This window comes from Penicillium macrosclerotiorum, assembly GCF_028827735.1.
Source record: "Penicillium macrosclerotiorum strain IBT 26536 chromosome Unknown utg000009l_segment0_segment0, whole genome shotgun sequence".
Lineage (NCBI taxonomy): Eukaryota > Fungi > Ascomycota > Eurotiomycetes > Eurotiales > Aspergillaceae > Penicillium > Penicillium macrosclerotiorum.
The window spans coordinates 85,233-111,531 of record NW_026643088.1 but is presented as its reverse complement, the minus strand read 5'-3'; the positions used below and the strand labels follow the sequence as shown (position 1 = coordinate 111,531).

The following is a 26,299-nucleotide window of genomic DNA, read 5'->3' as shown; positions in this document are numbered from 1 at the left end:
CACGCTGTCGTCGTGTAGCTGTCGCGGTGGAGTACGAGATCGGCGAGGGCCGAGGTAGAATGAGTGTGGTGGTGGTGGATGTGGAGGCTCGGGAGAGTGAGAAGGGAATGACTTGGACGATGCGGTTGGAGAAAACGAGTGTCTTTCTGTTTTTGTTTTTTGTTTTTTCCTGTGCGAGGTTCAAGTGAAAAGAACGGAGATTTTTTTGTTGGATGTCGCGAGTGGAGCAAAGCCGTGGGAGAGGCTTGCAAGCCATGTTTCACCAGCGTTGGAGGTTGTTGGCGGGGAGCCACCCAGAAATGTGAGACCCCCTGCGATACCTGCGATTGTAGGGTGGGACACATACATTGGCCAGGTACCTCCTGGATTCCGGGTTCTGATTGATCGCATTGCACTAAAAACATTGGAATCGATGCTTTCCTTCCTTCAAGTTCATTCTGGCCTGCCAGCAGCCGCATTCTTAATGATCACTTCGAACCCTCCCCCGCTCAACACGACCACTGTCAAGTTCTGACCCTTTGCATCTATCCTGATTCCGTCCTCCACCAGATCTATACCTCCGCCATCTATACACATTGTGGCCATGACCAAATTCCCCCCCTGATCCTTTGACCCTCTCTTCCAACCGTTTTGTTGCCACTGATCAGCTGCAAAACCTCTCTCCGTCCACGGTAACATGAATGCAGGTCCACTGGGGTCCACCGTGCGCCCCAAGCAGACCCTCCAATCGCATCTCCCGATCCGCCCGATCTCAGGGGTCCGAGCATCCACCAAATCCTAGACGGCCCAGGGGCCAGCAAGGGTCCAAGGAAAGGCCAGGCGAGAACACGGCTGTCTTCCGAGCTCCTCGGGTTTCCTACTTGGACGGAGTGCAGTGAACAGAACAGAGGATCGTTGTACGATTGTGCCATCCTCTACCGTCATGATACTATATATATACTATATTGCATCCATGTATATATTATAATGACTCCATGTATATGAATCATATAAACCATGCAAACCTAAGACTTGGGGCAATCGAGTCAAACAAGAGATGCCAAGGAAAAACAGAAACAAACCCGAATTAGCTGATCCCGCTCACCACACTGATATACCTATACTCTCTCCTTCTCTTCCTCTCTCTTCTCTCTTGCCTCTTATCTCTTGTGTCTTGCAGAACACCCCCGGCGTTCCGCTCGGAAATACTGCCAAAAACACGGGATCAATCCTCTCTACCTCCCCAGGCCACCGCTTCAAGCCCGTCCCTGCCACCGCATCTCTTCCAACGCCGCAACCACCCTCGCCCTCCCCCCACCCCTCCTCCAATCCCCGCATGACCACATCCTGCTCGCTCTCCGGCGCCATCCCACTCGGCGCCGGCGGTCGCCGATCCAAATTTGTCGGAAACGGATAGCCCTCTACAACCGCCGCCACGAACGCTCTCACCTCGCGCATCGCCCAACTCCCTTCACCCCCCGCCACGCCCGCCCGATACATCTCCCCCAGTGAACCCCAGCACCGCTCAACCAGCGGTAGCCCATCCACCGCCTCCATCGGCTTTCCAAACGCCGAGCTCACCTGCAGCAGATTGGCCACGCGCCGGGTCCCGCTGCCAGGCTCTGTGACGTTCGCCCCGGCCGCGTGCATCAGCGCCGGGTTGAAGAAGACCCCGTCGCCGCGGGCCAGCGGTAGCGCGACATAGTGCGCTGCAAAGTGTGCTGCGAAGGCCGGCTCCCGCGCTGCGCCGTAGCCCGGGCCGAACGTCTGGCTGAAGGGGAGGAAGCGCGTCGGGCCCGAGGCGACCGGCATCGCCGAGTGCGCGACCGCGCCTTGCAGCGTGAGAAGCTGGGAGGCCCGGTGCGTGGCGGCCGGGTATGTGGCCAGCGTGGCAGCGTCCATGAAGCCGAAGTGGTAGTCGCGGTGCGGGGCCTGGGCTGCGCCGCCTGGGTGCACGGCGTTGACTTGGGCGGTGATACGGTAGGCGGGGCCGAGCCAGGCGGTGGAGACGAGGGCCAGCCACGGGTTTGCGTAGTAAGGGAGAAAGAGAGGATGGGTCGTCGAGAGCGTGCTTGGAGAAGGAGTTCCAGATGCGGTCGTTGGTGCCGCCGGCGGCGAAATGGTCACCTTTGGTCGGGTGGGACGCGCGCTCCGCGGCTATGATGCGGTCGAAGGCGGCATCAGCGGCAGTGAGGACGGCTTCGTAGCGGGTTGGACTGTACATGCCGCGGAGGACGAAGACGCCCGGGCCTGTGAAGAGTATGTGGTGCCACTCGTCTTGGAGGGCGGCGATAGTCTCGGAACCCGGGGACTGTGCGTCCAGCGCGGGGATATCGTAGATCGGGATGTTTTGCTCGACGGCGCAGGCGAGGGGGTAAGTCGCCGGGTCGACAGTGCGCGAACAGATCTGTTGGAACTCGTCCAGGTTGTAGGCCGAGGGCTTGTACAGCCGCGAGGGAATTGGCGTTGGCCCGTCCATGGCTGATGACCAAGGAGTTTCTATACGGGGCGTTGTGTAAGTGTGTTTGTAATTTGTAGTTTGTAGATGGGTTTTTTATATAGATCTATGCGGGACGTAGGATGTGCAATAAATGTGTATAAAATTGCGGATGTGGATGCCAGACGCGGCCCACGCTTTAAGTACTTGGCGCGCGGAATTCAATCTCCAGTGGCGCGATGGGCCCCATCCCCGCAATTCGCATCCACTACCGAGTCCCAGTATAAAGAGACCCGCAATTCACTGTCACCATAGACACAGCAACCACCATATCTCGAGACCACGGAAACCGGATTCCGATGCACTCCCTCCCCCCATTATGACCCTTGGGCACTCAGCCTACGGTTGTGGCTCAGGAGGGCTTTGGCCAAATCAAGGCAGGAGGGGAAAGAAAATATCAGCAAATTAGTTCTAGACAGGGGTATCAACAGCGAGCAAGCAGTATATAATACACGGTCTACCACAAGTCACTGAACGAGCAGGGATGCACAAAATCCATAACGGGAACCAAAATAAAAAACAAAGTAAGAAAGAAAAGGGGAAAAAAAAAATCAACAACACCCCCCCGGATATCCATATATTCCGGAGAAAGTTCTCAGACGCCAACGAGAGAGCTAAGTCGCAACAGAAAGGACGCCGACAGTGAACCGAAAGGAGCAAGAGGGGCCCAACGAAAATAAACAAAAGCTAACAGATGAAGCGGGAATTAGAAGGCATGGGTAAGAAACCAAGGTATCGTTGCATCAGAGGTACCATGCAAATAGCGAGAACATATGGGGAAAGAGAAAGAAATCAAAGCTCGGAAGTGCTCAAGGTGTCAGCATTCGTGCCTCATGCGTCGTAAGATAACCTCATAATTAAACATGAAAACAGTCCAGCAGAGTGCAGGTCTATGTTTCGGTCGAGGTCTTTTGATTTAGTCTGGTCCAGACCGAAGGGGGGTGAGGAAGAGAGAAATAGTGAAAGGAAATTCGTGAGGAAGTTAAATGGCCCTCTCTGTGGAGGATCTGAGGCTGATGGCTCAGGCATTCATCATGACGGCGCCCAGATCCGATGTAAGTACAGGGTCTGAGGGAGTGGACTCATTTGCCGCCGTCGACTCGCTCATGATCACCTGGTTCTCGGACATAGTTTCCACCAGGGCACTGGGCCGCCCCGCGACGGTAAACAAAACTTTGAACAAGAACGTTGGGCCAGGGCTGTCGAGGTCCATAGGCTGTGGTTGGTGGCGGGTATGAGTAAGGAGAACGCGGATGAGCTCCCGTAGCGCCACATCCGTGGAGGCGTCTTGAATCGTATCAATGCCATCGATGACACAAACCAATAGCGGCGGGACAAAATGCAGTAGGGTGTCGACCAACGCGAGAGCAGCTTTCCAACTATACATCGATCCATCGAGCTGAAGGAAGCGCTCGGCACTGAGGTCCAGCAGGGCGTCACTGTCGACGACTGTGGGGAGAGAATCAATCAACTGGCGGATCAGACTGTAGGTCAGGGCAATGAGCCCCCGTTGGTGGGGTGTCAGACCCAGACCCAGCACCCCCTCGGTAGAGAGGGCGCAGAAGTGCGCCACCACGGGCAGCCGTGTGCGGCGGGCGATGGACGCATAGCAGGCTGAGATCAGAGCCACGGAGTTCGGGAAGAGGGGGTTCTGGGGACCACCGACGGCCAGGGCGTGCGATCGGGGATTGGTCATCCAGTTCTGTAGCGAGGTGATGAGCGTGCCCTCAGCTGCCACTCGGACATCCGGCGCAAAGTCGGCGACCTGGTCGTCACTGTCGAAGAAAACCTGGAGATGTTTGGAGGCATTTTGGAGTTCCAGGCGGGCGAGACGACGCTTTGACCCTCGTGACCATTCGAATTGGGTAGTCACTGGTGGCAAATTAGTCTCTGTTGCGGCCTCGCCGATGGCGCATGGGTAAAGAAGCGGCGTCGGGGGTTCCATACCAAGGTCTGGGGCCGCGGTGGTCAGGCAGACAATGCCACTGCTCTGCTCGGCGATCGGGGTGAGGTGCTCGCTGACGGCAGTCAGCATCTGGGCCAATAGCTGGTCGCGTTGCTCCCGGATGCGCGCTCGTTCTTCAGCATCTTGCTGGATTTCCCAGATCAATCGGCGCGTTATGGTGTTCTGGGCGGCGATTCGCCGTTCTGCTCCTTGCCGGCCCACCTGACTGAGTTGGGACTCCTCCCACAGGGCGCGTGGGCTATAGGCCGAGTCACATTTCGTATCCAGATCCAGATCCAGATCCATGGCATCGGCAGGCCCGGCGAGGGCCCTTGCCTGGCGCTGAATGCAGCGGACCAGATAGTAAAACTCTGCATATGCATCCTGGCTGTGACAATTCAACAGCGCGCACGTGGACCGTCGCACATACCAATCCATGAATTCGGTCAAGAAAAAGAAAATCAGGGCATAGATCTGCGCGACAGGCAACAGGTGGGCCGACGACAATGGCTCCTCCGGAAGGTCCAGGGCACGATGAATATCCAGGAGGGCGGTTAAAAGACATTCGATCACGTGGGGGTAATTTGAAGATGCCTGATTCCGGTGATGCCGCAACAAAGCGATGAGTTAGCATGTCATCTTAATCGAGACAGGTTATCCTTTTGGGTTGCGTCCGGAGCCGAGCAACCATCCTCTTCCATTCGGGTCACCCACCTTGAGCACAATTTGCAGTACGCTATAAAAGAGCGGGGCGTGGAACAGGTCAGAGTCGGGCAGCACGGCCATCAATGCCGCATGGGTTTGGACCGTAGGAAGAAATCGGCCCGCAAGGGTTATGGTGTTGGCAAACTGGCGTCGTCGGGGCCGGGAGACCCAACCGGTCTGCAGCTGGCGCACGAGTGCGAGCACATCGGCCGGAGACGGCGGCTGCTCTCCCATGTCGACTCGGTCCTCTAATAGAAGGCGGCGGACAAAGGACTTGCACGTTTGCGCCAGCTCATTGTGTTCGATGTCGAGATCCGCGAGAATGGGGTTCCTGTCCGGTCCCACGTTAGATCACTGCCCCAGCACGGGTTTGCCGCGCGACGGAGACCGTCGCGGCTTTGGGAGCCCGGGGATCCGGGCGACGTTTTGAAACGGGCCACCAAAGGCTCGCGGTCACAGTCTTTCGCACGGGGGGGGGGGGGGGAGGGGGGGTCGACCTACGCGGAGATCGGCTTCCTATCAAAGCATCGTTCCCAGTCCTGAGGGAAAGGATTTGTGGATGACTCGAAGGGCATGGTGCGGCGCATGGCCGACAGGCACCCCCGAGTATCGAAGGATCCAACTACGAGGAGAGGGGGGGACACTCAAAGGAGGAGGTCGAACGGAAAGAAACTCCTCATGACATGAAAAAGCGGGAGTGGATCGCCTGGGGTGGAGTGCCGATCGAGGGGATATGGGGGGGGGGGGGGGGGAAAGAAAGAAGGTCGGGAGATTTGGCCAGAGAGGGGGGAATGGGTTGGTTTTGGCCGGACGATACGCGTCAAATTAGACGGCGTTTAAAGGAACAAGAAGCCGGGCGGAGAGGGGTTGCCGGTTGCAGGCACAGGCCGGACGTAAAGGACGAGACACGAAACGAGGCAGAGTAGCGAAGAACGAGAGGCGTGAGAGAGCGAGCAAGAGAGGGAGTCAGAGAGCGACGAGAGCGCCGAGACCAGACGAGCGAGAACAGAGCCTGAAGAGAGAAGCCCAGTGCTATTAATGGCGAAGTTTTTTTTTTTGTACGGTCGATGAGAGCCTCGACCTCCCCCACTCGGGCCTCCGCAAATCACAGGACTCCGCTTCGCCCGGGGCTGGGCCTGGACAGGGTCGAACAGCGACCCAACAGGGAGCTCTTCAGCATCACGAGAACCAGGAATGGGAACCGAAGAGCCTCTGGATGGAACGGGATCGAGCAGGGCTGAACAGACCGGAGAGGGACGGAGCGACAGTCGCGACAGTCGCAATAATCGAGTCGAGCTCCACGGATCGCCTGTGCTAAAACCCCATCATCCGGGGTATACTTCGCATGCGCGGTCTCTCGCGCCCTGGCCCCGTCGCCCCTTCTACATGCTCTCTCTACAGGCGCTTTACATGACACGCGCGGCGGTTGTGCTGTGGCCGAGAACAGGTGAACGGGATTCATTGAACGCATTTAAGGTTTGGGCGGCCGCCCGGTTCGGCATGCGGCCGCCGGCTGTCACGCTGCGTTGCTTTTGTTTGGGTTGTGCTGGCGACTTCCCCCGAGAGGACCGGGACCTGCGCACTTCTGGAAAGGTCCAGACCTCCCCCTGAACAGGCCAGAAATCCAGACGCCCCGACGAGGGGCCACAGGGTCGGGTGGCTGGCGTCGGGAGGAGCATGAACGATGGAGTCGTTCATCCCCATCGTTCGTGATCCCGGATTTCCGAATCCAGAATTAACTCATGCGGACACCTGGTTGCCTTGACGCCTGAATATCCTGCCTGGATAACGTCATGCCTCAGGCATTCAGGCATTCAGGCCTCCACCCCCCACACCCCTCCCCAATTAGGGTCGTGACCCCGGAGAGGTAATGGGCCGTACACATATACAAAGGACCCGGATTCTTTCTGCCCACGGCGAAAACACCGTGTCCATCGTCGAACCTCATTTCCTCAATCGGCGGATAACCAGCCTGTCGGGAGCCAGGCTTCAAGCGGCTGAGATGCTCGATGGGCTAAATGGCAAAACGGGACCCCAATGGCATCTAGACCATAGCCCAGCACCCCGACACCCCCCGCAGTCCCCATCACCTCTCCCTCCGGCCCATCCCTGCCCGCCGGAAAGCAGGGTTCTGCTAGGTCCTCCATACCCTACACTCTACACACTCTACACACTCTCTACACTCCATACACTCCATACACTCCATACAGGCATGCTAGCAGACGGGATCCTGGTCGATCAACATATTGTCAACACCAGCCGTAGCAGAGTACCCGGTCCAGAAACGGACATCGTCTGGGACTTTCTCCCGACCAAAGCACTCCCGATCACAACCCCATCCTCTCCCCCCGACGATCGACACCCTGCAGCAGACTAGTGATGCCGGGCCAATTCGTCACCCACCACACCGAGTCGCATCAGATACACATCTATTATGTACATTGTCCTTAGTCCATAGTTTACGGTCCTCAGCTCCGTCTCTCAACTTCTGGGGATGTGAGAGGTCGCATATTGCTGAATACACACACACACACACATACAGAGAGAGAGAGAGAGAGAGAGAGGTACACACAGTCGATAATCTCCCGCTCTCGAGGAATGTATAAGGTGCTATATCTAGACGTAGTATCTACGAAGTAGAGGTCGATGACCGGATGTGTGGTTGGAGGGAGCGCTTTCGGACGTTGAGCGCCGTGTTCTGGTGTATGTTCTCCGTCCGGCGTTTTCGTATTCTGGGCGCTGTAGGGCGACAATACTGGCTGCACGTCGCGATTCGCAGGACGGATTCTCCGAGGGTCCGCACGCTGTTCTCTGAACCCCGCTGACCCCGCGTACCATTCAGACCGGGCGCCCTGTAAATCACGTGATGATTAACATATTTCCTGAATGGGACGGATTGAAGGATGATCGCATCTCCAACACTTGCTCCAGACGACACAGAGGAGCGCGCACGCGCAGTCGATCAGTCGATCAGTCAATCCCCAGAATATTATGATCAATCGGGGACTGAGTATGAATTTTTGAAGATCCACCGCTGTCAGCAATGTCAGCGACGCACTCCGTCATCGGATCGCAGGATGGACCCTGTGGGGATGATCGGGACTATCTATACTCCAGAAGGGAAGTATATCCTTCTCCCATTCGGCGGGACTCCGAGTCCATCACCCGTACGATCACGATGATACCTCGAACCGCCTGCGGATTAAGAGAAGGGCAGAGAGGGAGAGTGCCAGAATTCCAAAATGCGATGGTTCAGTCATCACATCATCTGCAGCGATCTCCAGGGAACGGGGGGTGATGAAGAGGCCCGTTCGGGCGATACAGGCCATGGACCGCGCCCGACTCCGCCTCGGCAGCGCCCCGGGTCGCCCCAGAAGCAGCAAGAGTGAATGACTGAGGAAGCAGCCCGGCCCATCCAGACCCATCCAATCCAGCCTCCTCCCAAACGCGTTTCCCAAAGCCTCTCAATCCCAGTCCAATCATGCTCGGGGTCTTGAAGACGAGAACGAGGAGAACTCTGAACAACCAAATTGTCCCAATTATCTGCTTTATCCCAATTCTCCCAATTGCCCCAATCGTCCCTCCCCCTGCGGCTGCTCCCCCCCCCCCCCCCCAATTCCCCCGTTTCAGCCCCGCCGTTATCGTCATGATCGCTTGGATCTCCCCCGTCCTCCGGGGATCCAGACGGAGTCCTGCGATCGGCCTAAGCTCTCCCCTCTTTTTCCCTGTTTTCCGTCTCGCCTTTTTATGCAACTCCACTCCTCCCCTCTTTTTTTTCGTCTCTGTCGTTCCTCCACGTCTCCAAACGTTCTCAATTTTGGGTGGCCCTGACTAATGCGCCCACGCTCACGCCCAGCCCACCCCCACACTGCGACTCTTCCGCCGGCTCCCGTAGAACGTGAGGCCGTGAGGACGTAAGGGCCAAAACCCACCGACATGGGTCTTCGTCTCAGTCCCCGTCTCTGTCGCAGCCTCGGGCTCTGCCTTTTATTCGCCGCTGTCCACGCTACCATCACCGTCGAGCCCTCCAACAACACCCAGGATCTGGCCTGGTCATCCTCCGCGACCTTCCGCTTCCACGGTGCCAGCCCACTGTCCGGCCAGACTCTCGCTCCGTTGACGCAGTACCTCGTCAATTTATCCACCAGCCAAGTCCAGGTGCGTCACCATCCTCCCCTTCCTCCTCCTTTCCCTCCTTCCAGTCCTATTCCATCATTGCCTTTCCTCCACCCATCCGCCTCTTTCCCCTTCTCCTCTCCTCCGGTCCTCCGACTAACCCGGCTGCCCTCTAGGGCTTCGACGTTGCGGGTACGATTCTTGAGGTCACTGCCACGAACTCCCAGGATCTCTCGAGTTCGCAGATTGCCTGCATCCCCTGTGATTCATCAGACTACCCCGGGGAATTGGATGCTAGCCAAACCGTCCAAAGCGTCATCTCCGCGGAGTCCCCCCCGGCGGCCATTGTCCTCTTCAGTGCTTCCGAGAATCACTGCAACTTGACGAGGGATGCTTCCGCGGAGAATTTCCGCTACATCTTCACTCTCAAGCAAGCACATGCGGCCGCGGTCCTAAACCAGACCCTCTCGACCACCTCAAACAAGACGTACAGCATTGTCCCAATGTCGTACCCAGTAACAACCACCACGGCGGACACCAGTAGTGATACTGGGGGCTCGGGTGATAGCCCAAACACCGGTTCGTGGATGCACTGCCCCAATATCTCTACATCGGGCCTGATCCGGCGTTCCCGTACTAACGTAAGCTGTCAGCCATGATTATCTTGTATAGTATTACGGGTATCATCACCGCCCTGTTCCTGGGCATCATCATCACCGGTGCCGTCCGGGCCCACCGCCACCCCGAGCGGTATGGACCACGTCGGGTCGCCGGTCGTCCACGGCAAAGTCGAGCGCGAGGGATAGCCCAAGCTATGCTCGACACCATCCCCGTCGTCAAATTCGGCGACAATGCCGATGGAGTCGATGCCGCCAAGCGAGATGTCGAGATGGCGGGAGCCGAGGATCCCGCTCGGGAACACTCGCCTTCCCGCTCGGACACCATCGCCGACGTTGAGCAGACCACGCCGCATGAATCTGAAATGCCCACTTCCGAACAGCCGGCAGAACAATCCACAGACGCCGCGCACACGCACGACCCGAAGCCTGAGGCGGCCCCAGACGGGGGTAACTTTTCCTGTCCCATCTGCACGGATGACTTCATTAAGGGCCAAGATCTCCGTGTCCTGCCTTGCAGTCATCAGTTCCATCCGGAATGCATTGACCCTTGGCTTGTAAATGTGTCTGGCACATGTCCTCTTTGGTATGCAAATCCCTCCCTTCCAGTGGCTATCCCCCACCAAGAATACATATTGTCTCACACCAGAGAAAAGAAAAAAATATATACTGATCCTTGACACAGCCGCATTGACCTCAACCCCCCCAAGGCTGAGGAGAATGCCGAACAAGAAGGAGAACACCCAGAGTCCCATGCTGAGGACACATCCGCCGCCGCTGCCGACGCACCTCAGCACCGACACTCTCACCGATTAACCAACTACCTGCACGGCCCGCTGAACGCCCGGCGCATGCGCAATGCCACCGTAGAAGAGCGCCTCGACGCCCTACGTCGTGTGCGAGAAGCCAACAACGGTGAAGCCGACGACGCCGATCCCGCCCGCTCCGGTCGTAGCCGGCTTTCCAGGCGGCTCCGCGAACGCTTTCGCATCCGCACCCGTGCCCACGGCATCGACTCGCCCAGCCCCGTCGAGAGCGGGTCGACTACCCCGGCCGTGACTACACCCGCCGTACCTGCTCCGGCACACACCACCGGCCCATCAGCCTCTGAATCCAACCCATGATTTTCACGTTATGACATGACCCTCCTTTACTCTTTCACTTCTACCGGATTCAATCCCGTCCAATGCGATGTCGCATGGACTGGGCTTCTTTGACGATCAGATGATTTTTTATTTTCTTTTTTACCCCTTTTAGCTTCCTCAACACGACACCGCCAGGCTTATGGTTTCTACTGCACCGGCGTTATGACATGGTTTTTGTTTATATGGTTTTCTTTGCTCCCCTTCCCTTCCCTCGCAACCTACCTTGGATTTTAAAGGGTTTTGTATCTGTGGTATACTGGGCGTTCAATGAGACTCGGGAGGAAAAGAGATTTGTCTTTGTTCTGTTCATCCATCTTCCTCTTCTCTTTCCCTTCTCTGTGGATTTTTCTTGTGACTCACTTGTCTTCTGTGTTCAACCTTGTTTTGCATGGACGGTTGATGTATATTTTTGAGTTAAAAGGGTTGTGTAGATTCTGCTACAAATCAGAAATAAAATTACATACTGCATGAACCGAGCTGACTTTTTGGTCTCGCCATTTGAAAATCACATTGTTGCGTCCTGATCATATCTTAAATAGGTAGGTATAGAGCATATTTGAGGAAGATTGACGTTGATGGTTAAGTAGGGGTGTTAAAAAATTGAATAGAATCTATCTCTCTTCATATTCGCAAAGGAGGAGGAGGAGGCTTAGAGACAAGACCTATGATGGCGACAAATTTGTTGCAGATTTGGCTGGTTCGCCGGAGATGGAACTAGGGTGCGAACATGGTATATATCGAGATCGTTTATAAGCAGATTACTTCGGGTTCCAGTCAGTAGTTTATCTCAGTGCGGGACATGCTGCTTGATGATTCTCTAGCGAAGCCATTATCTTTCTCCTTTGTTTACCCGCCTGTCTCGGAGGTACCAATTTATGACGTCTGCCGAAGTGAAGTCCTATTTGGGGTCCACGAACTAAGATGTAGCTGGGATTCCAAAACCTCCCGGCCTTGGCGATTTCCTATGATCAGGAACTAGTTCGTATCGGGACTTCCGGTTGTGATCAAGCCAGATCGTGCCCTCGCGTGCCAGGACCAGCGCGGGTCGCGGCTTTAGTCCTGGTCCTACTTCAGGCATATGCTTTGCAGCCCGAACGACCAAATCAGCCATAATGTCTTGCACGGGATTGTTTAGGGGTGCAAAGACGTTCCAGACGCGAAACTTGTGTCTTCTCTCTCTCATTTCCGTGATGATTTGAGTAACATATTCTTCGTCGCTGAGCTGGTGGCTAGTGCGAATGTGGGAAGAAGTCATGATCTTCCGAATATATTCATCTCTATCGCGAGCCTGCATGATAGGAATGAGGACGCACGAAAATTTTGGCTCTAGAAGGTCGTCTTCAACAACAGAGTGCTGTGTGAGTTTGGAGTTCCTTTTATTGCGCTTGCTCCCTTTTTCCCTCACTATGCGGTATATGCTACCACAGTAGGATGACCCACGCTTTCGGTTCTGTTTCTCAGCATGTTGATCACTCCAGTGAAAATAAAAGCCCCAGTGGAAATCTTTCTCCCGGGTCGCTCTCCTCCAGAGAATGACGTATAATGCGCTTGGATGGCTGTGTAGACGGTCCATGAAATCTTTTGGTGTCTCTATGGCAGCCAAGGCCTCTTCCGCCTGCTGCTGCCCTTGTGGAAGCTTCCTTGGAGGAGCACTACTGGACTCCTGCGGATTCTTCTGAGACTTACTGGCGATGACCCATGGCCGCAGAAGTCCGCGCAGACCCTTGGCTGGATTGGACATTCCTGCCCGCTCAAAGAAACCTCGGGAAAGGTTTATTGGAGTTGACAGGAATGCCTATGTACCAACGAATGATGCTTTTCTGTGCCTTGAACTCGAAGGAGGTTACGCGAAGCGCCGTGGGGAGTTCTAAATACCCCTTTCATTCATGGGATTTCAATTAAAAAAAACCCCCATACTGAGACCCTTTATTCGAACATGACTGTGTCTTGTGGATATGATGTCTTCTTCTCAGCCAGTAGATGGCTGGCCATTCTGTGGTCTCGACCCATTTGCCCCCTGGTCGATACGACAGCGTTCTAAAATTGGACTTGGCGCTGTGATTCTCATAGGGTGAATAACGCGGCAATATTATATAGGACCATATTATAGGCTGGGATATCGAAGACTATTATTTTTCATCTTTCAAATGACGCGGTGAAGTGGCTAAATTTAGTAGTCTAACCAACACTGACTCAACTCTCTGAAGTCACAACATCTTAGGGCCTTCGGAGGCCAAAGTCATTCAAGTTTCTTTGGAAACACAGTGCGGCATAACATACGCGCGAGATATAATACCACCAGTTCTTCTCCAAGCGGTCAGACAAGCCGACACAATTGATGAAAAAGGGTGTTCGCGTCGATCGGGGGTAGTGTGAGCCCGATGACACTGTGCGACGAGGCATGCGCAAGCACAGGGGCCAAGTCGCGGGGTCCAAAAATGAGAATAATCAATGTTGTTTTGCTATGCAAAACTTTCAGAGATTAAACTGAAAAGAACAGATACTACACTTGATCTAAGCCAATTGGCAAAGAGAGCTGGAAAAGAAAAAAAAGAAGAGGAAGAGTGGCGAGGGGGAGGCGGCATTTATATTCCTCGCGTATTGGCCCGTGCGCGGAATACGCGCTAGTTCTCTCGCGTAATCCCGAAGAGGCAATAGGTAGACGAAAGGAGCAAGGAAAGTGATCTTTGCATTGCTTTTGAAGAAGCCACATAATACTGCGAGGATCGATATATTCTTCCGTGCGTACTAGTATCACAAGGATACTCGATTCACTATCTGTTTTGTATAGTATGTTAAAAGTGCTACTTGTCAGTGCAGTGAATCTAGAGCTCGGCTGTTATGGAACAACCAAATGTATAATGCTTGATGTTATTCCGGCCGACTTCGGATACGAATGGTGCACATGACGATATTTGTTCATGGAAAACAAGTTGGAATGGGACACCTTTATCGTCATATCTTCGGCAAACAGCGTAATGACGACATTAAGGTTAAGAAAGGAGAATCTCCCTTTCTTTCGAACTGAATCTTGAAGAGATTCAGTTATTGGAATCATACACCTTGAATATTCTTCTCCGACTCAATAGCGATTCAATTTTGTATTCATTTCCCTTGCCTAACCAACAGGTGACTACCCTGTAAGTAGCACCCTAACAGCTAGTCTAACTGTAATAATATTTCAAATCGCTAGTCGCTACGAAGGTTATTAAACTAGCTAGTAATATAAATTGGTAGTCGGGTACGCTTATTCTCCTTCTATTACTTGCCCTAGTCCCCGTTTACCCACAGTGTCAAGTATCTGACTCATGGGCAGGCTCATGCCTTCCCCTTTTATTCTGGGTAAGGAGATCATCGCAAGGAATCATATTCGTATTATATGAAGCTGGCAGTAAGTGTTTTCACACATCGGACGTGGTTTTTTGTTACCCAGCAAATATTCTGGGTCACGACGATGTTCGGATTCAATTACCTCACAGTCCGCTAATGTAATGAAAGTCATTGTAGGTCCACGGCTCTTCGCGTCCTTCCGATGCCGTCAGGGATTACGATGAAATTTGGCTGTCTTAGCAATATGTCTTTCTTTAGGTAATGCAGATTTTTTCCACTGCGATATGATGCCTGGCAGCGGCGATTGTAAATTGAAGAACATCTCAAACTTTGGGTTTCAGACTTTCGTGTCATTAGCAAAGGCCGAGGGGATATTCTATCGATGAACGCCTTTGGTTCAAAGCCAGCTATCCCGAGAAGGCTCTGGAGTGTGACCAGGGCACCGTGGGGGGTGTTACGGTGGCGGTCCAGCTCAGCATAATACCCCAAAATATCAGGGTCATCAACCATAGCAGCACCATGATCAGATTGGATACGTTTGTTTGCATAAGGACACGTGGGTATCATGTTATGCTCCTTCCCCGACGTTGTGGCCCCGCGGTCCGCTAGAGCTCGCTTGATAGCATCTCCTAGGTCATTGACGACGTGACCAGAAGATGGAAAAGGGGCACTGTAATATAACGGCTCTAGCACGGGAATCGATAGATGTTGCGTACGTTGCAACCCTCCAGACAAACTGCTGCCCCAAAAGATAATTTTGGATGGATCAACTTCTGGGAGGGAGGATATATAGTCAAATGCAGACGAGTAAGCCCGAGCCTGAAGGATACGATCTGCGTGGTTGCGAGGTAAACCGTCACTCGAGCCAAAGTGTCGATTATCGTACACAACAGAGCCAAAGTCAGCAGACTGGAAGCGAGTGGCAAAGTCAGGAAGGAATTACTCTTTCAAACCACCGAACTAGCAGACTCTTGTAAGTGGCTGGGCTTTGAAACGCATCGACAACCCCGGTTGCATGAACGTGCGGGAGTAACTTACACCGCGAGTTGAATTGATACACGGTTCTATTCAGCCCAGTTGGAAAGAACCAGCCTCGCAACGTAAGACCATCCCAACTTTTGAATTCGATATTTTCCCTTTCCGTCATTGTTAAAGAGCCTCTGTTGTTGGATGGTTACAATCTGGGATAATTTGCAAGACTTTATCTGAGAATAGATAAATTTTTATAAACGTATGCCTTGGATACTATACATCAAAAATCGCTGCTGTATTGATTACTTCTTCATATCTTCATACGTTTAAGGTAAAATCTGATAGTATTAAGCGCAGTGAAGCCTGGATACAACGGGCTACGTGAACCATCATACAATCACTGAGGCTTTCATGATCGCTCAGCCCCAGTGGAAAGCAAATACGTGAGTCGATCACTCCAGGTCGGAGTATCGAGAGCATGCTACAAACCACTCGATAAACCTGATCGACGGTCCTAAACGAAAGCGACGCCAAGCAGACGTTTTCGTGTATATTGCATGCATACCAGTAAATACTGCAGTACCCGTACAATTCAGATAGTATATCTTGCATTACGCTAAACTATATATCGAACGCTAGGGGAGATAAACGAACCTTTCGGTGAGATAAGGGCCAATTTATCTGAAAAAAGTGGAGGAGATTCGAGGCCTTCTAGTTAGGTCAGACAGTTGCTTCCGGACGGCCGACCTGCACTCTGACTTGACATCATTGTTAAATTGGGCTCTTCGGGGAGAAAAGCGAGGACTGGTGGAGACACGGTTGGCGTCGGAACAAGTCCGTTCCTCCGCTCCTCCGCCGCCCAGGACCGGGATCATCTATGTCGGTCTCAATTGCTCCGCAGTCCGTACGAAGTATACTCCTCACTTCTTACTCCTGCGTCCGTTGGCCGGGATTCGAATACCACTCTTCCTGCGGAGGTTCCGGTCAGCGAACTATTCGGGGGATGAAACGTCGCTGTTTGATTTTAAATGTTGACTGGTTTTTATTTTCCATATTCAGAATTCTTCTTGTATTCCTCGACTCCTGGTCTTCTTGCGAATGCTCATCTCCTACCCTCAATTGTGGATTGGTCGAGTGATGGGGCATGGGGGGAAGACACGGAGAGCCGGAGACACGGAGCGTAAGCTTATCAATTGGTAACTCAATGTCGCATGCAGAAATCGCTAGGGTCTTTTGTATTGGGGGGGGATTACTTTCCCTTTTCGGAAATGAGCATGATCGACGACAGAGTGCTTCTTTCTTCTCCTCACCTCGAGACGGGGCCCTTGTGGGGGGTCAATCTCGCACCTCATGGACCCGGATGGTGTTTTGGGGGATGACTCCGCACCGGCGCTGGGAGGATCCTTGGGGTATCTTTGGGGGCGGATATGGGGAGAACTTGGGGGCGACCTGGGGGAGCCGGGTTCCAACGGACCGCTCGGGAGACTACGGCAGGTACATGCTGCCTTTTACTGTGTTGGGACTAAGCACCTGGGCAGATTGACGCCTATCAAACGTCCTCGATCATGGGATCGGTTCATTCTACGACGAGGCACGTTCCAGGCTGGGGCTTCCAGAAGGGCTCCACTTTGCGCCTTTTTTTTACGCGCTCGGCGTTGCGATGACACACAGGTGGGCGTGGGCGGCGGCGGGAGCCTGTCGGAGGCCAGAGCTCGGCGTAGATTGGGCCAGAGAGCCCCCGACAGGCCCCGACAAGCCGCGCTGGCGACGACACTCGGGTATTTATAGTGTACTAGTCCTCGTGGACTCGTGGTGCGCGGACGGATAAACAAATCAGACAGGTAAATTGCTAGATATGGGGCTTTGAGCCTTCGGTCCTCAACAGTGACCGGGTATGAGCAAGGCCGGCGATGATTCTGTCAATATTTTGCGGAAATCTCTGTAAATATTCCGTAAAGTATACTCTGTGAATCCTATCTGACCCTCTGCGCCCTGGAGAAGCAGGTCCGGGAATAGCCCTATACATCACAGTGAGAACGATCACCATAGTATATTCATCGTACTCAACTCAGCTCGCATAGCACTCGTAGTAGTCCCTATTACCGCCCCCATTCAAGGGCACCTGATCTCTGGTCTGCCAGGATAAGAACTCATTCCATGCGAGTCAACCAGGTCCCTCGTCCGTCCTAATGACATGTGAACTCCACCGGAGTCGGTGCGTCATGCGACGAAGATGATACGGAAGTTCCTCGGCATCTCTGGCCTCTCCCGAGGGATCTCAGGGGAAGCTTCATAAATAGCAATGGGGCAGAGGCAACTGCTCTTCTGAATCTCGATCCGACTTTATTTTTTTTTTTCCCTCACTTGTTTTTGGGGGAGTTCTTGGTTGCAGAGTTGCACTCCTCAAGCTCCGAATTCTTGCATGGTCGGAGATTCGCTGACATTCGCCGCGCCCTGATTTAACCGCTCCGTCTCCACCCCCTCATTCCTCCTCAATCCGGTGAACGCAAGCAGCAAGGTTTGCTTGGAGATTTTTTTTTTAGGGATTTCCGGTGGCTAGATTCCGGGGAAAGTGTCTTATTTCGTCAGAAATTGACAATCACTGCTGCCAAGGTAGGGTCGTACGGCCAGAACAAGAGGATTATTACTCATACCTGGTCAGGCAATTCGTTACCAACAACATGACGGCCCGCCAACATCAAAACCCCCCTGCATCCTCCTCTTCTTCTCCTTCCTCTGCTCGCGCCCGTCTCTCTTCACTCTCCTCACACATCATGGGTTCCCCTAGCCCGTCCGTTTTCACTCCGGCCGCCGTCGCTGCGGCCCCCGAAGACCCTCTTTTCGGTCTGATGAAGGCCTATCGCGAAGACCCCTCCGATAAGAAGGTCGATCTGGGTATCGGTGCCTACCGCGACAACAATGCAAAGCCCTGGATCTTGCCCGTCGTCAAGAAGGTAATTCCCATCTCCAATTCCGTGCTTTCGCACCTCTATCAGACCTTGAGATCCTCCAGAGCTCCAGCTAATACCGTCCTGCGGGATTCTCTTTGGTCCATAGGCTGATGACGCAATCCACAATGATCCCAGCTTGAATCACGAATATCTGTCCATAGGCGGCTTGGCCGATTTCACCTCCGCTGCGCAGAAGCTTATCGTCGGCGCGGACAGCCCTGCGATTCATGAGAAACGGGTATGTCGACCCGAGCCGACTAAGATCGGCCATGTCCACGCTCCTAGTCCCCCCCCCCCCCTCTCCCCCGGCTCTCTCCACTGCATTACTATCAATACCTGAAACACTTGGCCTCAATCCTACCCTACGGAAACAGATGCCCTGAAAGGGCGCAAAAGACAGACGCTAACGCTGTATCTATTTGGCTTTCTATAGATCTGTTCCCTGCAGACCATCTCGGGAACCGGCGCCGTCCACCTGGGCGGCCTGTTCCTCGCCAAATTCCATCCACAGAAGCCCACCATCTACCTGTCCAACCCAACATGGGCCAATCACAATCAGATCTTCACCAATGTCGGGCTTTCTCTGGCCAAGTACCCGTACTTCTCCGCCCAGACCAAGGGCCTTGACTTCGACGGCATGCTGGGTGCGCTGCAGGCGGCGCCGACCGGCTCTGTCATCCTGCTGCACGCCTGTGCGCACAACCCGACCGGCGTTGATCCGACTCAGGAGCAGTGGAAGCAAATTGCCGCCGTGATGCGCGAGCGCCACCACTTCCCCTTCTTTGATACCGCCTACCAGGGCTTCGCCTCTGGTGATCTGGTGCGCGATTCGTGGGCCATCCGCTACTTCGTCGAGCAAGGCTTCGAGCTCTGCGTCGCCCAGTCATTTGCCAAGAACTTTGGCCTGTACGGCGAGCGGACTGGCGCTTTCCACTTTGTCTCTGCCCCTGGTGCGGACGCCTCCACTGCGATTGCTCACATTGCTAGCCAATTGGCGATCCTGCAGCGCTCGGAGATCTCCAACCCCCCTGCGTATGGTGCCCGCATCGCCAGTCGGGTTCTGAACGATCCGGTACTGTTTGCGGAGTGGGAGGAGGACCTCCGCACTATGAGCGGCCGTATCCAGGAGATGCGCCGCGGGTTGCGAGAGCGTTTGGAGAAGCGCGGCACTCCCGGTTCGTGGGACCACATCACCAGCCAGATTGGCATGTTTAGTTTCACCGGGTTGTCTGAGGCCCAAGTCAAGGTACTGCGGGATAAGTGGCACGTCTACATGGTAAGATCTCTTCCTCCCCTGCTTCTCCATGGTATTCTTACTGATCTTTGTTTTCTTCGCTGTCTGCACAGACCAAGAACGGTCGTATCTCTATGGCCGGCCTGAACACACACAACTTGGACTACTTCGCCGAGGCAGTCGACAGCGTCGTCCGAGAGACCTCATAACTTGTTCTGCCATGATCAGCGATACCAACTCGGGCCCGGCGTTTCTCTTTTGTCTCCTTTTCCTTGCTTGCTTTAGCTCCCTCTTTTGGATCTAGGGTATTATTCTCTCATGTATCTTCTCTCCAATTCAACATGGCTGTGATGTGATCATCTAGGCCCTCCCCACCCCGATGCATATCTGCCCGTATTCTCCGCAAGCATGTTTATTCTCCCCACAATTATCGATTCCCACTATTGCTTCCTAACGCCTCCCCGGATCGGCACTGTGGATCCCGGGGGTCGCGCTACCCCCATACACCATCACGTCACATCCACTTTTATCGCCAGAATCTATGGGAATTTGGACATGGCCACTTTCTTGGGACCCTCAGTATCGCAGTTGAGTAGTGAAGATAGAGAGTTAGTTTATTAAGATATTATTCCACGTATCACAGATTCTTTCTCGGGGGTTGTTTCCCTTGTAGTAGCAGGGTTTCTCTCAAGTCTTGTTTCACGCCCTGTAGGGTGGAACCCCTTCCCTGACATCTAGTATAGTGTAAATGTTCACATATTGCGAGAAGCACAAGCTTTACTCGCTGGATGGAAGGAACCTAGCGCATGATAGATGCTTATGCTTATTATGTAAACCGCACCGCTAGCCAATGCAAAGGTTGTCCAAGTAAGTAGGAAGAAACAGATAGGGTCCCTGCTACTCGGATATCGAAAGACACTTGTCGTTGCCCAAAAAATGCAAAACATGCCCAGTCGTCCATGCCATCAGAACACCAAATCCCACACCACAAGCCACGTACACAGCCCAACAGTGCCCCAAAACACTGCCTGTGCCGTACTACGCCGCTCTGTCGCCCGCTTGAGCTCGCGGTTTCCTTGGCCCACATTCACCTGCGTCGTATCTACATCGCTGACCAATTGCGAGATGTACTCCTCCTGAGTGGACAGGTGTGAAACGAGCGTTTCTTGCAGAGATGAGATCTCCAGGAGCGATTTCTCCGCATTCCTAGTAGTGGCACACGATCTTCGTTAGCCGAGGTTCCGTGGGAATGGAATAGAAATTTTTTTTTTTTAAAAAAAAAACAAGGAAAAAGAGGAGAGGAAGGGATAATAAGCCATCCAGTTGCACGTACTGTACTTTTCCCAGGGTATCTTCGTAATGCCTTAGCATGGTGTCGTTCTCCTCCGCAAACAACTGCAACTGCGCCGGCGACAGCTCTGCCTCGATCGCTGCCGCCTCCGTCTCGCTCAACGCGGTCGCGCTCGCCGGCACCACGCCCGCATACGCATCAGGCTGGGCCCGTATCTTCGCGGCCGGCTTCGCGGCGCTCTTGTAGAGCACGCTCTTCTCGCGCTCGCGCACGCGCTCGATGCGCTTCTCGACCATGTTGCGCTGCACGCCCGCCGCACCATCGAGCGTGTGTCGCAGGTACCAGAGCACGGCCTCGCGAACGGCAGCCTGGGTGCGTGCGCGCTCCTCGGCGGCGAGTTGGTCGGGTGATTTGGCATCTGCGCCGGCCCAACGGAAGAGTGCGGCGCCGGCGGCGGAGTGGCCGTAGCGGGCGCGGAGGAGGCTCGATTGGGTGTCTTGGCGGAGAGATTCAGCGGAGGAGAGGTTTGAGATGGATGCTGCGAGGTCACGGAGGAGTAGTGAGGTGGAGCTGTCGATTGAGTCGCGATCTGGGTCGGTGAGGGGGGTTGTGGTGGAGGATGTGCTAGAGTGAGTTGTTGTGCTGAGGTAGGCGGGGCGGATGGAGTGGAGATATTTGAGGAGGGAGCTTATGTGGGCATTCTGGCGGATGTTAGTGGGGGTTTTGTTTGGCTGTTTGGAGGGGAGGGGGAGTAGAGGGCGTACGATGCGATAGGCTTCTTTGAGGAACTCGTCTGCGTTTGAGGGGGATACGGAGACGGTATGTTGGATTGGGGGCGCCTTGTGTGCCGCGAGGAGAGAGTTGAGGACTGGCGTGAGGTCTGTCATTGTGCCGAACTTGAGAGGGAGGGCATAAGGAGGTTTGGGGGGAGAGACGGAGGTGTTAAGATCTAAATGTTGAAAGTGAAGCGGAAGATGGACTCGGAGTGGAGCCGTCAACAGTCAACGTCACAGGGCACTATTGGTCAATCCCGCCCCCTGTAGATATAGTACGTTTACTCAGTCGGATATCAATCTAGAAGTGTCAAATCCAGAGGTTTGTTCCGTAGGAGCAGCATTAACGTATATCTACTCTCCAACCATGCATTTCGTATCTTCATGCCAATAGAAAAGGGTATAAATAACCAAAAAAAAAAAAAAAAAAAAAAAAATAAACTGAAGACGCCAAAAAAAAGGCTCAAAATGCTCCCGCAAAAGCTCTAAACACCAGGACCCAAGACCAAAATTCATGTTTACCAAAGCTGGCCAATTGAAATCCAATTGAAATCCCGCCTGATCAACACATCTCTTCAACCCAAACCTGCCAAAAGACGCACACGGCGTTAGCTCACGGTCTCGTACGAAATCGTCCAAGGAAAAGGACAGAACAAATCCAAGATCTTACCTCCATCTTCCCCATTTCGCTACCTTCCCTCCTTGCAATATCCCTCGCGGAACCAACCAATAAATCCAAGTCCTCCTGGTCCACCATAGTAATCATATCGCCGTCATCTTGGACTCGCACTTTCAGCGGGCCCCGGAATCCAAACTTCTCGCGGATTCGCGCTTCGAACTCCGCATACTCCACAGTCGCCCCGATCATGATATATCGAATATCGTCCGGTGCATGTACCTTTGTTCGGAACTTGGTAACTTCAGGCCGCCGCGAGTAGCGCCGTGGTGAGCGTGTGCGCTTACTGGGCGAATTGGTAGACGGTGGCGCGTTGACCACAATCTCGAAGCCACCATCTTTCACCGGAGAGCCGTCACAATCGTCGCTGCCGTACTCCTCTTCCTCATCAATGTATTGCGGTGGCTGATAGCGGGGCATGCGGCCCCAGGAGTTGGATTGGGCCGTTGCAGAAGTGTAATTGTTATTGGCGTGCTCGGGGTCGGGAGTATAGTTAGTGTCGCTGAGATTGCGTCGGTGACCACCAGCTGAGGACTCCCCGCCGAAGCCACGCATGTTTTGATAGTGTCTCCCGGAAGGACCGCGGGGTTCGGAGGCGGTTCGTGTGGTGCCAATACGGGGCTTTTCTACGCCAGTAGCAACCTCTGCGAATAGCCGCTGGTCTGAGTTTGGCTTGGTCTGAGCAAGATCTAATTGGGGTGGACGAGCGTTTCGGAGAGAGGAGGTGCGATGGTGCGATGATCCACTTGCGGCACCATTGGAGGCAGTGCGGTCGTCTGGGGGTGGTGTGGGCGGGAAAACGTTACGGTTCATTGGTGGTTCTGATTGTTGACGAGTGCGACTGCTCAAATTCTTATGAACCAGATGTGACACTGTCCAGGGGATGCCCTCGCGGCCTTCGGGGACAGTTTGTATGGGGATAGCCATGGGTTGCCATTGAGAATTTGATCCTTGTTGACGATCAGCAGCCGCAACGAGCCTGGCCTTGCCGAGGTAATCTTTGGTCTTGAGATTCTTGACTTTAGCTGCGTTTGGTCGATAGAGCACGCCCACAGGGATTGAGAAAACCGTATATCCCTAAGTCATGTTAGCAAGATGCGGCCATTAAGATGGAAGATGGTCTCTCAAGGACGATGGAGGGCAAGCGAAGCGTACATCTGCATTTTCGCGGATTGCGTCGTCAATCACATCGTGATCTGTGGTCACCTTCTCCTTTGCGGCGTATTCGAGATCCTGTAGTCCGGGACCCATCTGTTGAAGATAGACGTAACATAGGCCACGGTTGAATAAAACCTCACACGAATAGAGTCTAAACTTGAGGCCTAGCTGTTCATAGTCGATAGATGTGTTCCCACGCAAATACAGGAGTGTGTCGTTAAAGTTTGCCAATGCCTCCTCAAAGTCTCCCAGCAGAAAGTTAGACACGCCCTGCTGGAAGTATGCAATAGCAAGGAAGCGGTCCAGGCCGGTTGCTTTTTGATAACATTGTACCTGGAGAGGAGAAAATTAGCCGAGGATTCGATTTTCCCTGTTGCCTGTCAATGGCTCTGGTTCCCTCCACTCGATTCAATCAGTCACATACTGCTGTCTCATGCTCGCCCAACGTGGCATAGATCACGCCACAGTTAAACAAGATCTTGGAAGTGTCGGCAATTTGGTCAAAACAGCGTAAGGATTCCTCAAACTCCTGGTTATCATAGGCGTCGAGAGCTTGCACCCAAGTCTCAATTTCCTGCAGGGTCATCTTAGCATATGAGGCTCGCATAGGTTAATTGGGATCAAAGTTGGGCCGCAGTCTGTACCTGTTTGATCGACATTGCAGCCATTGATAGGAATCTTCTCCGGACTCTTGCTCTACAGTACCGAACCTGCCGGTTGGGTATGGATCGGTACGTGAAAAGGGAGGCGAGAGACGCACTAAAAAGAAAGCAGCTTTCCCACCCTGCTCCGTCGTGGTACACCGCAGGTTGGGCTGTAGGCGGGAAGCAAGGTCAGGCTGCCGGAAAGTGGCATCTAGGGAGGTGAGCGAGTCAACCGTCCCAGCGTATATGTTATATGATCCGGTTTAGGAGGGCCCTTGTGGCCGTGGTGGGGGAGGGGTACTTAGGTCAGTGTGATGGGCGGTCTGGTCAGTGCTGCCACGGACTATCAACTGCCAAGAAAGGGAAGAAGGAAATGGGGCTCGCCGAGGCGGGACGAACGAGCTGCGGGGGTGGGACTCGTGGCGGGTCCCAGGGCAATAGTGGGCTGGCTTTGGGACGGTAGCTGCCAGTCGAGCTCGGGAGCGAACCGGACTTCAGAGATTTGGTGGGTTTGGGCAATTTTGAGGGTTTGGATTTTGAGTTTTGAGTGCGATACGCGCCGGAGCCTGAGCGGGTTGAAGTGGCGCACTATTGAAGTGGAGGAAAAGAGGGGATGTCGGGATTAGAATGGAGAATCAGGGCCTCGAGAACCGATCAATCCGATGCAGTTAATGGGCTGATAGATCTGGACTGGGCTGTCGGGCTCGTCTCTCGCTTCGATTTCTTGGCGAAGACAAAACGAACGAGTCAATTTGCCTTGCAAAGATCAAGGTTGCTATTCCCCGAAGTATTAATAGAATCACGCGATCCCGTGTAAGGCCGGTGGCTGGGGGATCTGATTTGAGGGTCCCGATAGATTGGCGGCGTGACGGCTTGACTCGGGATAATCTCCGCGAGAGTCGATGGCACCGGACGTTTGGAGTTGGCAATAATCGATTCTGGTGGCGACAGCGAGTCTCAACGCTAGAAAACGACGGGAGGTGCCAGAGCAATCTCGAGAGTCCAGTCTTTCGGTTGGTAAAAGAAGGAAGTAGTGTCGAGAGCCAGGAAGCGACATCAAGCAGCCAGAAAAGTCACGAGCCCGACGAGGGCCGAGCATGGGCGGTTAAGAATCGACGAGAAGCCGCTTTGACTCGTCGGCGACTTGGAATCAGGGGCAGGCCAGCGCAATCCGAAACGAGACGCTCGAGAAGTCCGGAGGACTCTGTACGCCCATGCTCCATACTCAATTCCCTGTGACGAGAGAGACAGAGGCTGGAGTCGCCAGGCAAGTCGTCAAACTAGACGTGATACTATCCGGTCTGCTTCCAGTAGACTAGACTATATGACGAGGGACCTATAGACCCCTCCACTTCCAACTTCCCACCAACAACTTTCTACTTCTCAACATGCAACGTCCCCAAATTTCATTTCCCGTCCACGCAACAGAACCAATTCCCTGGCCAGGGTCATCGGTATTGCCCATGCAGAGGGAGAGGGAGGAAAGCGAAGCGCCCGGCGTGATGGGCCAAAAATAGCTTGGGCACCTGCAGCGATTCATGCACGTTCGCGTGCAATCAGCGTGCAGCCTTCCCCGCGGCGCGAGTCGTAGACGCACGTCGCCCAGTTCTGGCTTTTACTCGTCCTCCTTTTGCGACCATTGGCGAGTCTGGGATGCAGACCGCTGAACTGATCGGAGAAAGACTCTCCCAGCAGGGTCGGATGACGTTGGGGAGATATCATGATTATCGGCCCACCGGATCCATCAGACCCATCAGACCCATCAGACCATCATAGCAGCATGGATTCTCCTGCCTCGTGTCGTTCGCTCGTTCTCGCGAACCACACCTCCGGAAGGATGCTCCCAGCCTCCCCCCCCCCTTGTCACATCGCCCATCATTAAGCATATGGTGGGAACCTCCTATTGGTCGCTGAAAGCGGGCCTGAGGTCTTCATCTCCGGAAACCAGATCGAATAAAAGCGAGCAAAACGGAATGGAGAGGGGGTTTCGAACGATCAGACCCATCGGAAAGAGCCAAACAGAGCCGAATTCAGAGAAAATCAAGAGCAGACGGGCTATCAAACCACAGGGGACGTTGGGCGCAACCTGGTGGTCGGTTGGTTCGACGAACGGGCCGCCGCGCCGTTCCACGGTTTGAGCATGGGGAGTCCCAAGCTGCCCGCGCAACCGTCGAAGCAGAGCAAGTCCAACTTAGAAAGGTAGTCCGACGATTCACTGACACACCCAAGAGAAGATCAATTGAAGGAGTGACTACGATATGCAGGA

The 26,299-nt window shown here is 53.9% G+C and overlaps 8 protein-coding genes across 8 annotated transcripts; 3 read left to right on the top strand and 5 right to left on the bottom strand.

The window, feature by feature from the left end:
* Positions 1 to 1,080: 1,080 nt before the first annotated feature.
* Positions 1,081 to 2,458, bottom strand: N7462_009209 (phytanoyl-CoA dioxygenase family protein; the record flags this gene model as incomplete). Its single annotated transcript, XM_057080923.1, has 2 exons — positions 1,081 to 1,943; positions 1,990 to 2,458. The coding sequence occupies 2 exons, from the start codon at positions 2,456 to 2,458 to the stop codon at positions 1,081 to 1,083; spliced, it is 1,332 nt and encodes a 443-aa protein (XP_056929760.1).
* A 1,039-nt stretch (positions 2,459 to 3,497) lies between these two features.
* On the bottom strand, positions 3,498 to 5,701 carry N7462_009208 (uncharacterized protein; the record flags this gene model as incomplete). The annotated part of the gene is made up of 3 exons (XM_057080922.1): positions 3,498 to 5,015; positions 5,136 to 5,457; positions 5,628 to 5,701. 3 exons carry the CDS (start codon positions 5,699 to 5,701, stop codon positions 3,498 to 3,500), a joined length of 1,914 nt encoding a protein of 637 aa, XP_056929759.1.
* A 619-nt stretch (positions 5,702 to 6,320) lies between these two features.
* On the top strand, positions 6,321 to 6,737 carry N7462_009207 (uncharacterized protein; the record flags this gene model as incomplete). Its single annotated transcript, XM_057080921.1, has 1 exon — positions 6,321 to 6,737. One exon carries the CDS (start codon positions 6,321 to 6,323, stop codon positions 6,735 to 6,737), a length of 417 nt encoding a protein of 138 aa, XP_056929758.1.
* Positions 6,738 to 9,062: 2,325 nt separating this feature from the next.
* N7462_009206 (RING-H2 finger protein) lies at positions 9,063 to 10,983 on the top strand (the record flags this gene model as incomplete). The annotated part of the gene is made up of 4 exons (XM_057080920.1): positions 9,063 to 9,284; positions 9,419 to 9,821; positions 9,896 to 10,445; positions 10,545 to 10,983. The coding sequence occupies 4 exons, from the start codon at positions 9,063 to 9,065 to the stop codon at positions 10,981 to 10,983; spliced, it is 1,614 nt and encodes a 537-aa protein (XP_056929757.1).
* A 937-nt stretch (positions 10,984 to 11,920) lies between these two features.
* On the bottom strand, positions 11,921 to 12,745 carry N7462_009205 (uncharacterized protein; the record flags this gene model as incomplete). The annotated part of the gene is made up of 1 exon (XM_057080919.1): positions 11,921 to 12,745. The coding sequence occupies one exon, from the start codon at positions 12,743 to 12,745 to the stop codon at positions 11,921 to 11,923; it is 825 nt and encodes a 274-aa protein (XP_056929756.1).
* Positions 12,746 to 17,987: 5,242 nt separating this feature from the next.
* Positions 17,988 to 19,700, top strand: N7462_009204 (aspartate aminotransferase; the record flags this gene model as incomplete). Its single annotated transcript, XM_057080918.1, has 4 exons — positions 17,988 to 18,260; positions 18,364 to 18,495; positions 18,691 to 19,533; positions 19,605 to 19,700. 4 exons carry the CDS (start codon positions 17,988 to 17,990, stop codon positions 19,698 to 19,700), a joined length of 1,344 nt encoding a protein of 447 aa, XP_056929755.1.
* Positions 19,701 to 20,456: 756 nt separating this feature from the next.
* N7462_009203 (uncharacterized protein) lies at positions 20,457 to 21,669 on the bottom strand (the record flags this gene model as incomplete). Its single annotated transcript, XM_057080917.1, has 2 exons — positions 20,457 to 20,697; positions 20,825 to 21,669. 2 exons carry the CDS (start codon positions 21,667 to 21,669, stop codon positions 20,457 to 20,459), a joined length of 1,086 nt encoding a protein of 361 aa, XP_056929754.1.
* A 499-nt stretch (positions 21,670 to 22,168) lies between these two features.
* N7462_009202 (putative PB1 domain protein) lies at positions 22,169 to 23,996 on the bottom strand (the record flags this gene model as incomplete). Its single annotated transcript, XM_057080916.1, has 3 exons — positions 22,169 to 23,308; positions 23,387 to 23,722; positions 23,814 to 23,996. 3 exons carry the CDS (start codon positions 23,994 to 23,996, stop codon positions 22,169 to 22,171), a joined length of 1,659 nt encoding a protein of 552 aa, XP_056929753.1.
* Positions 23,997 to 26,299: the final 2,303 nt, after the last annotated feature.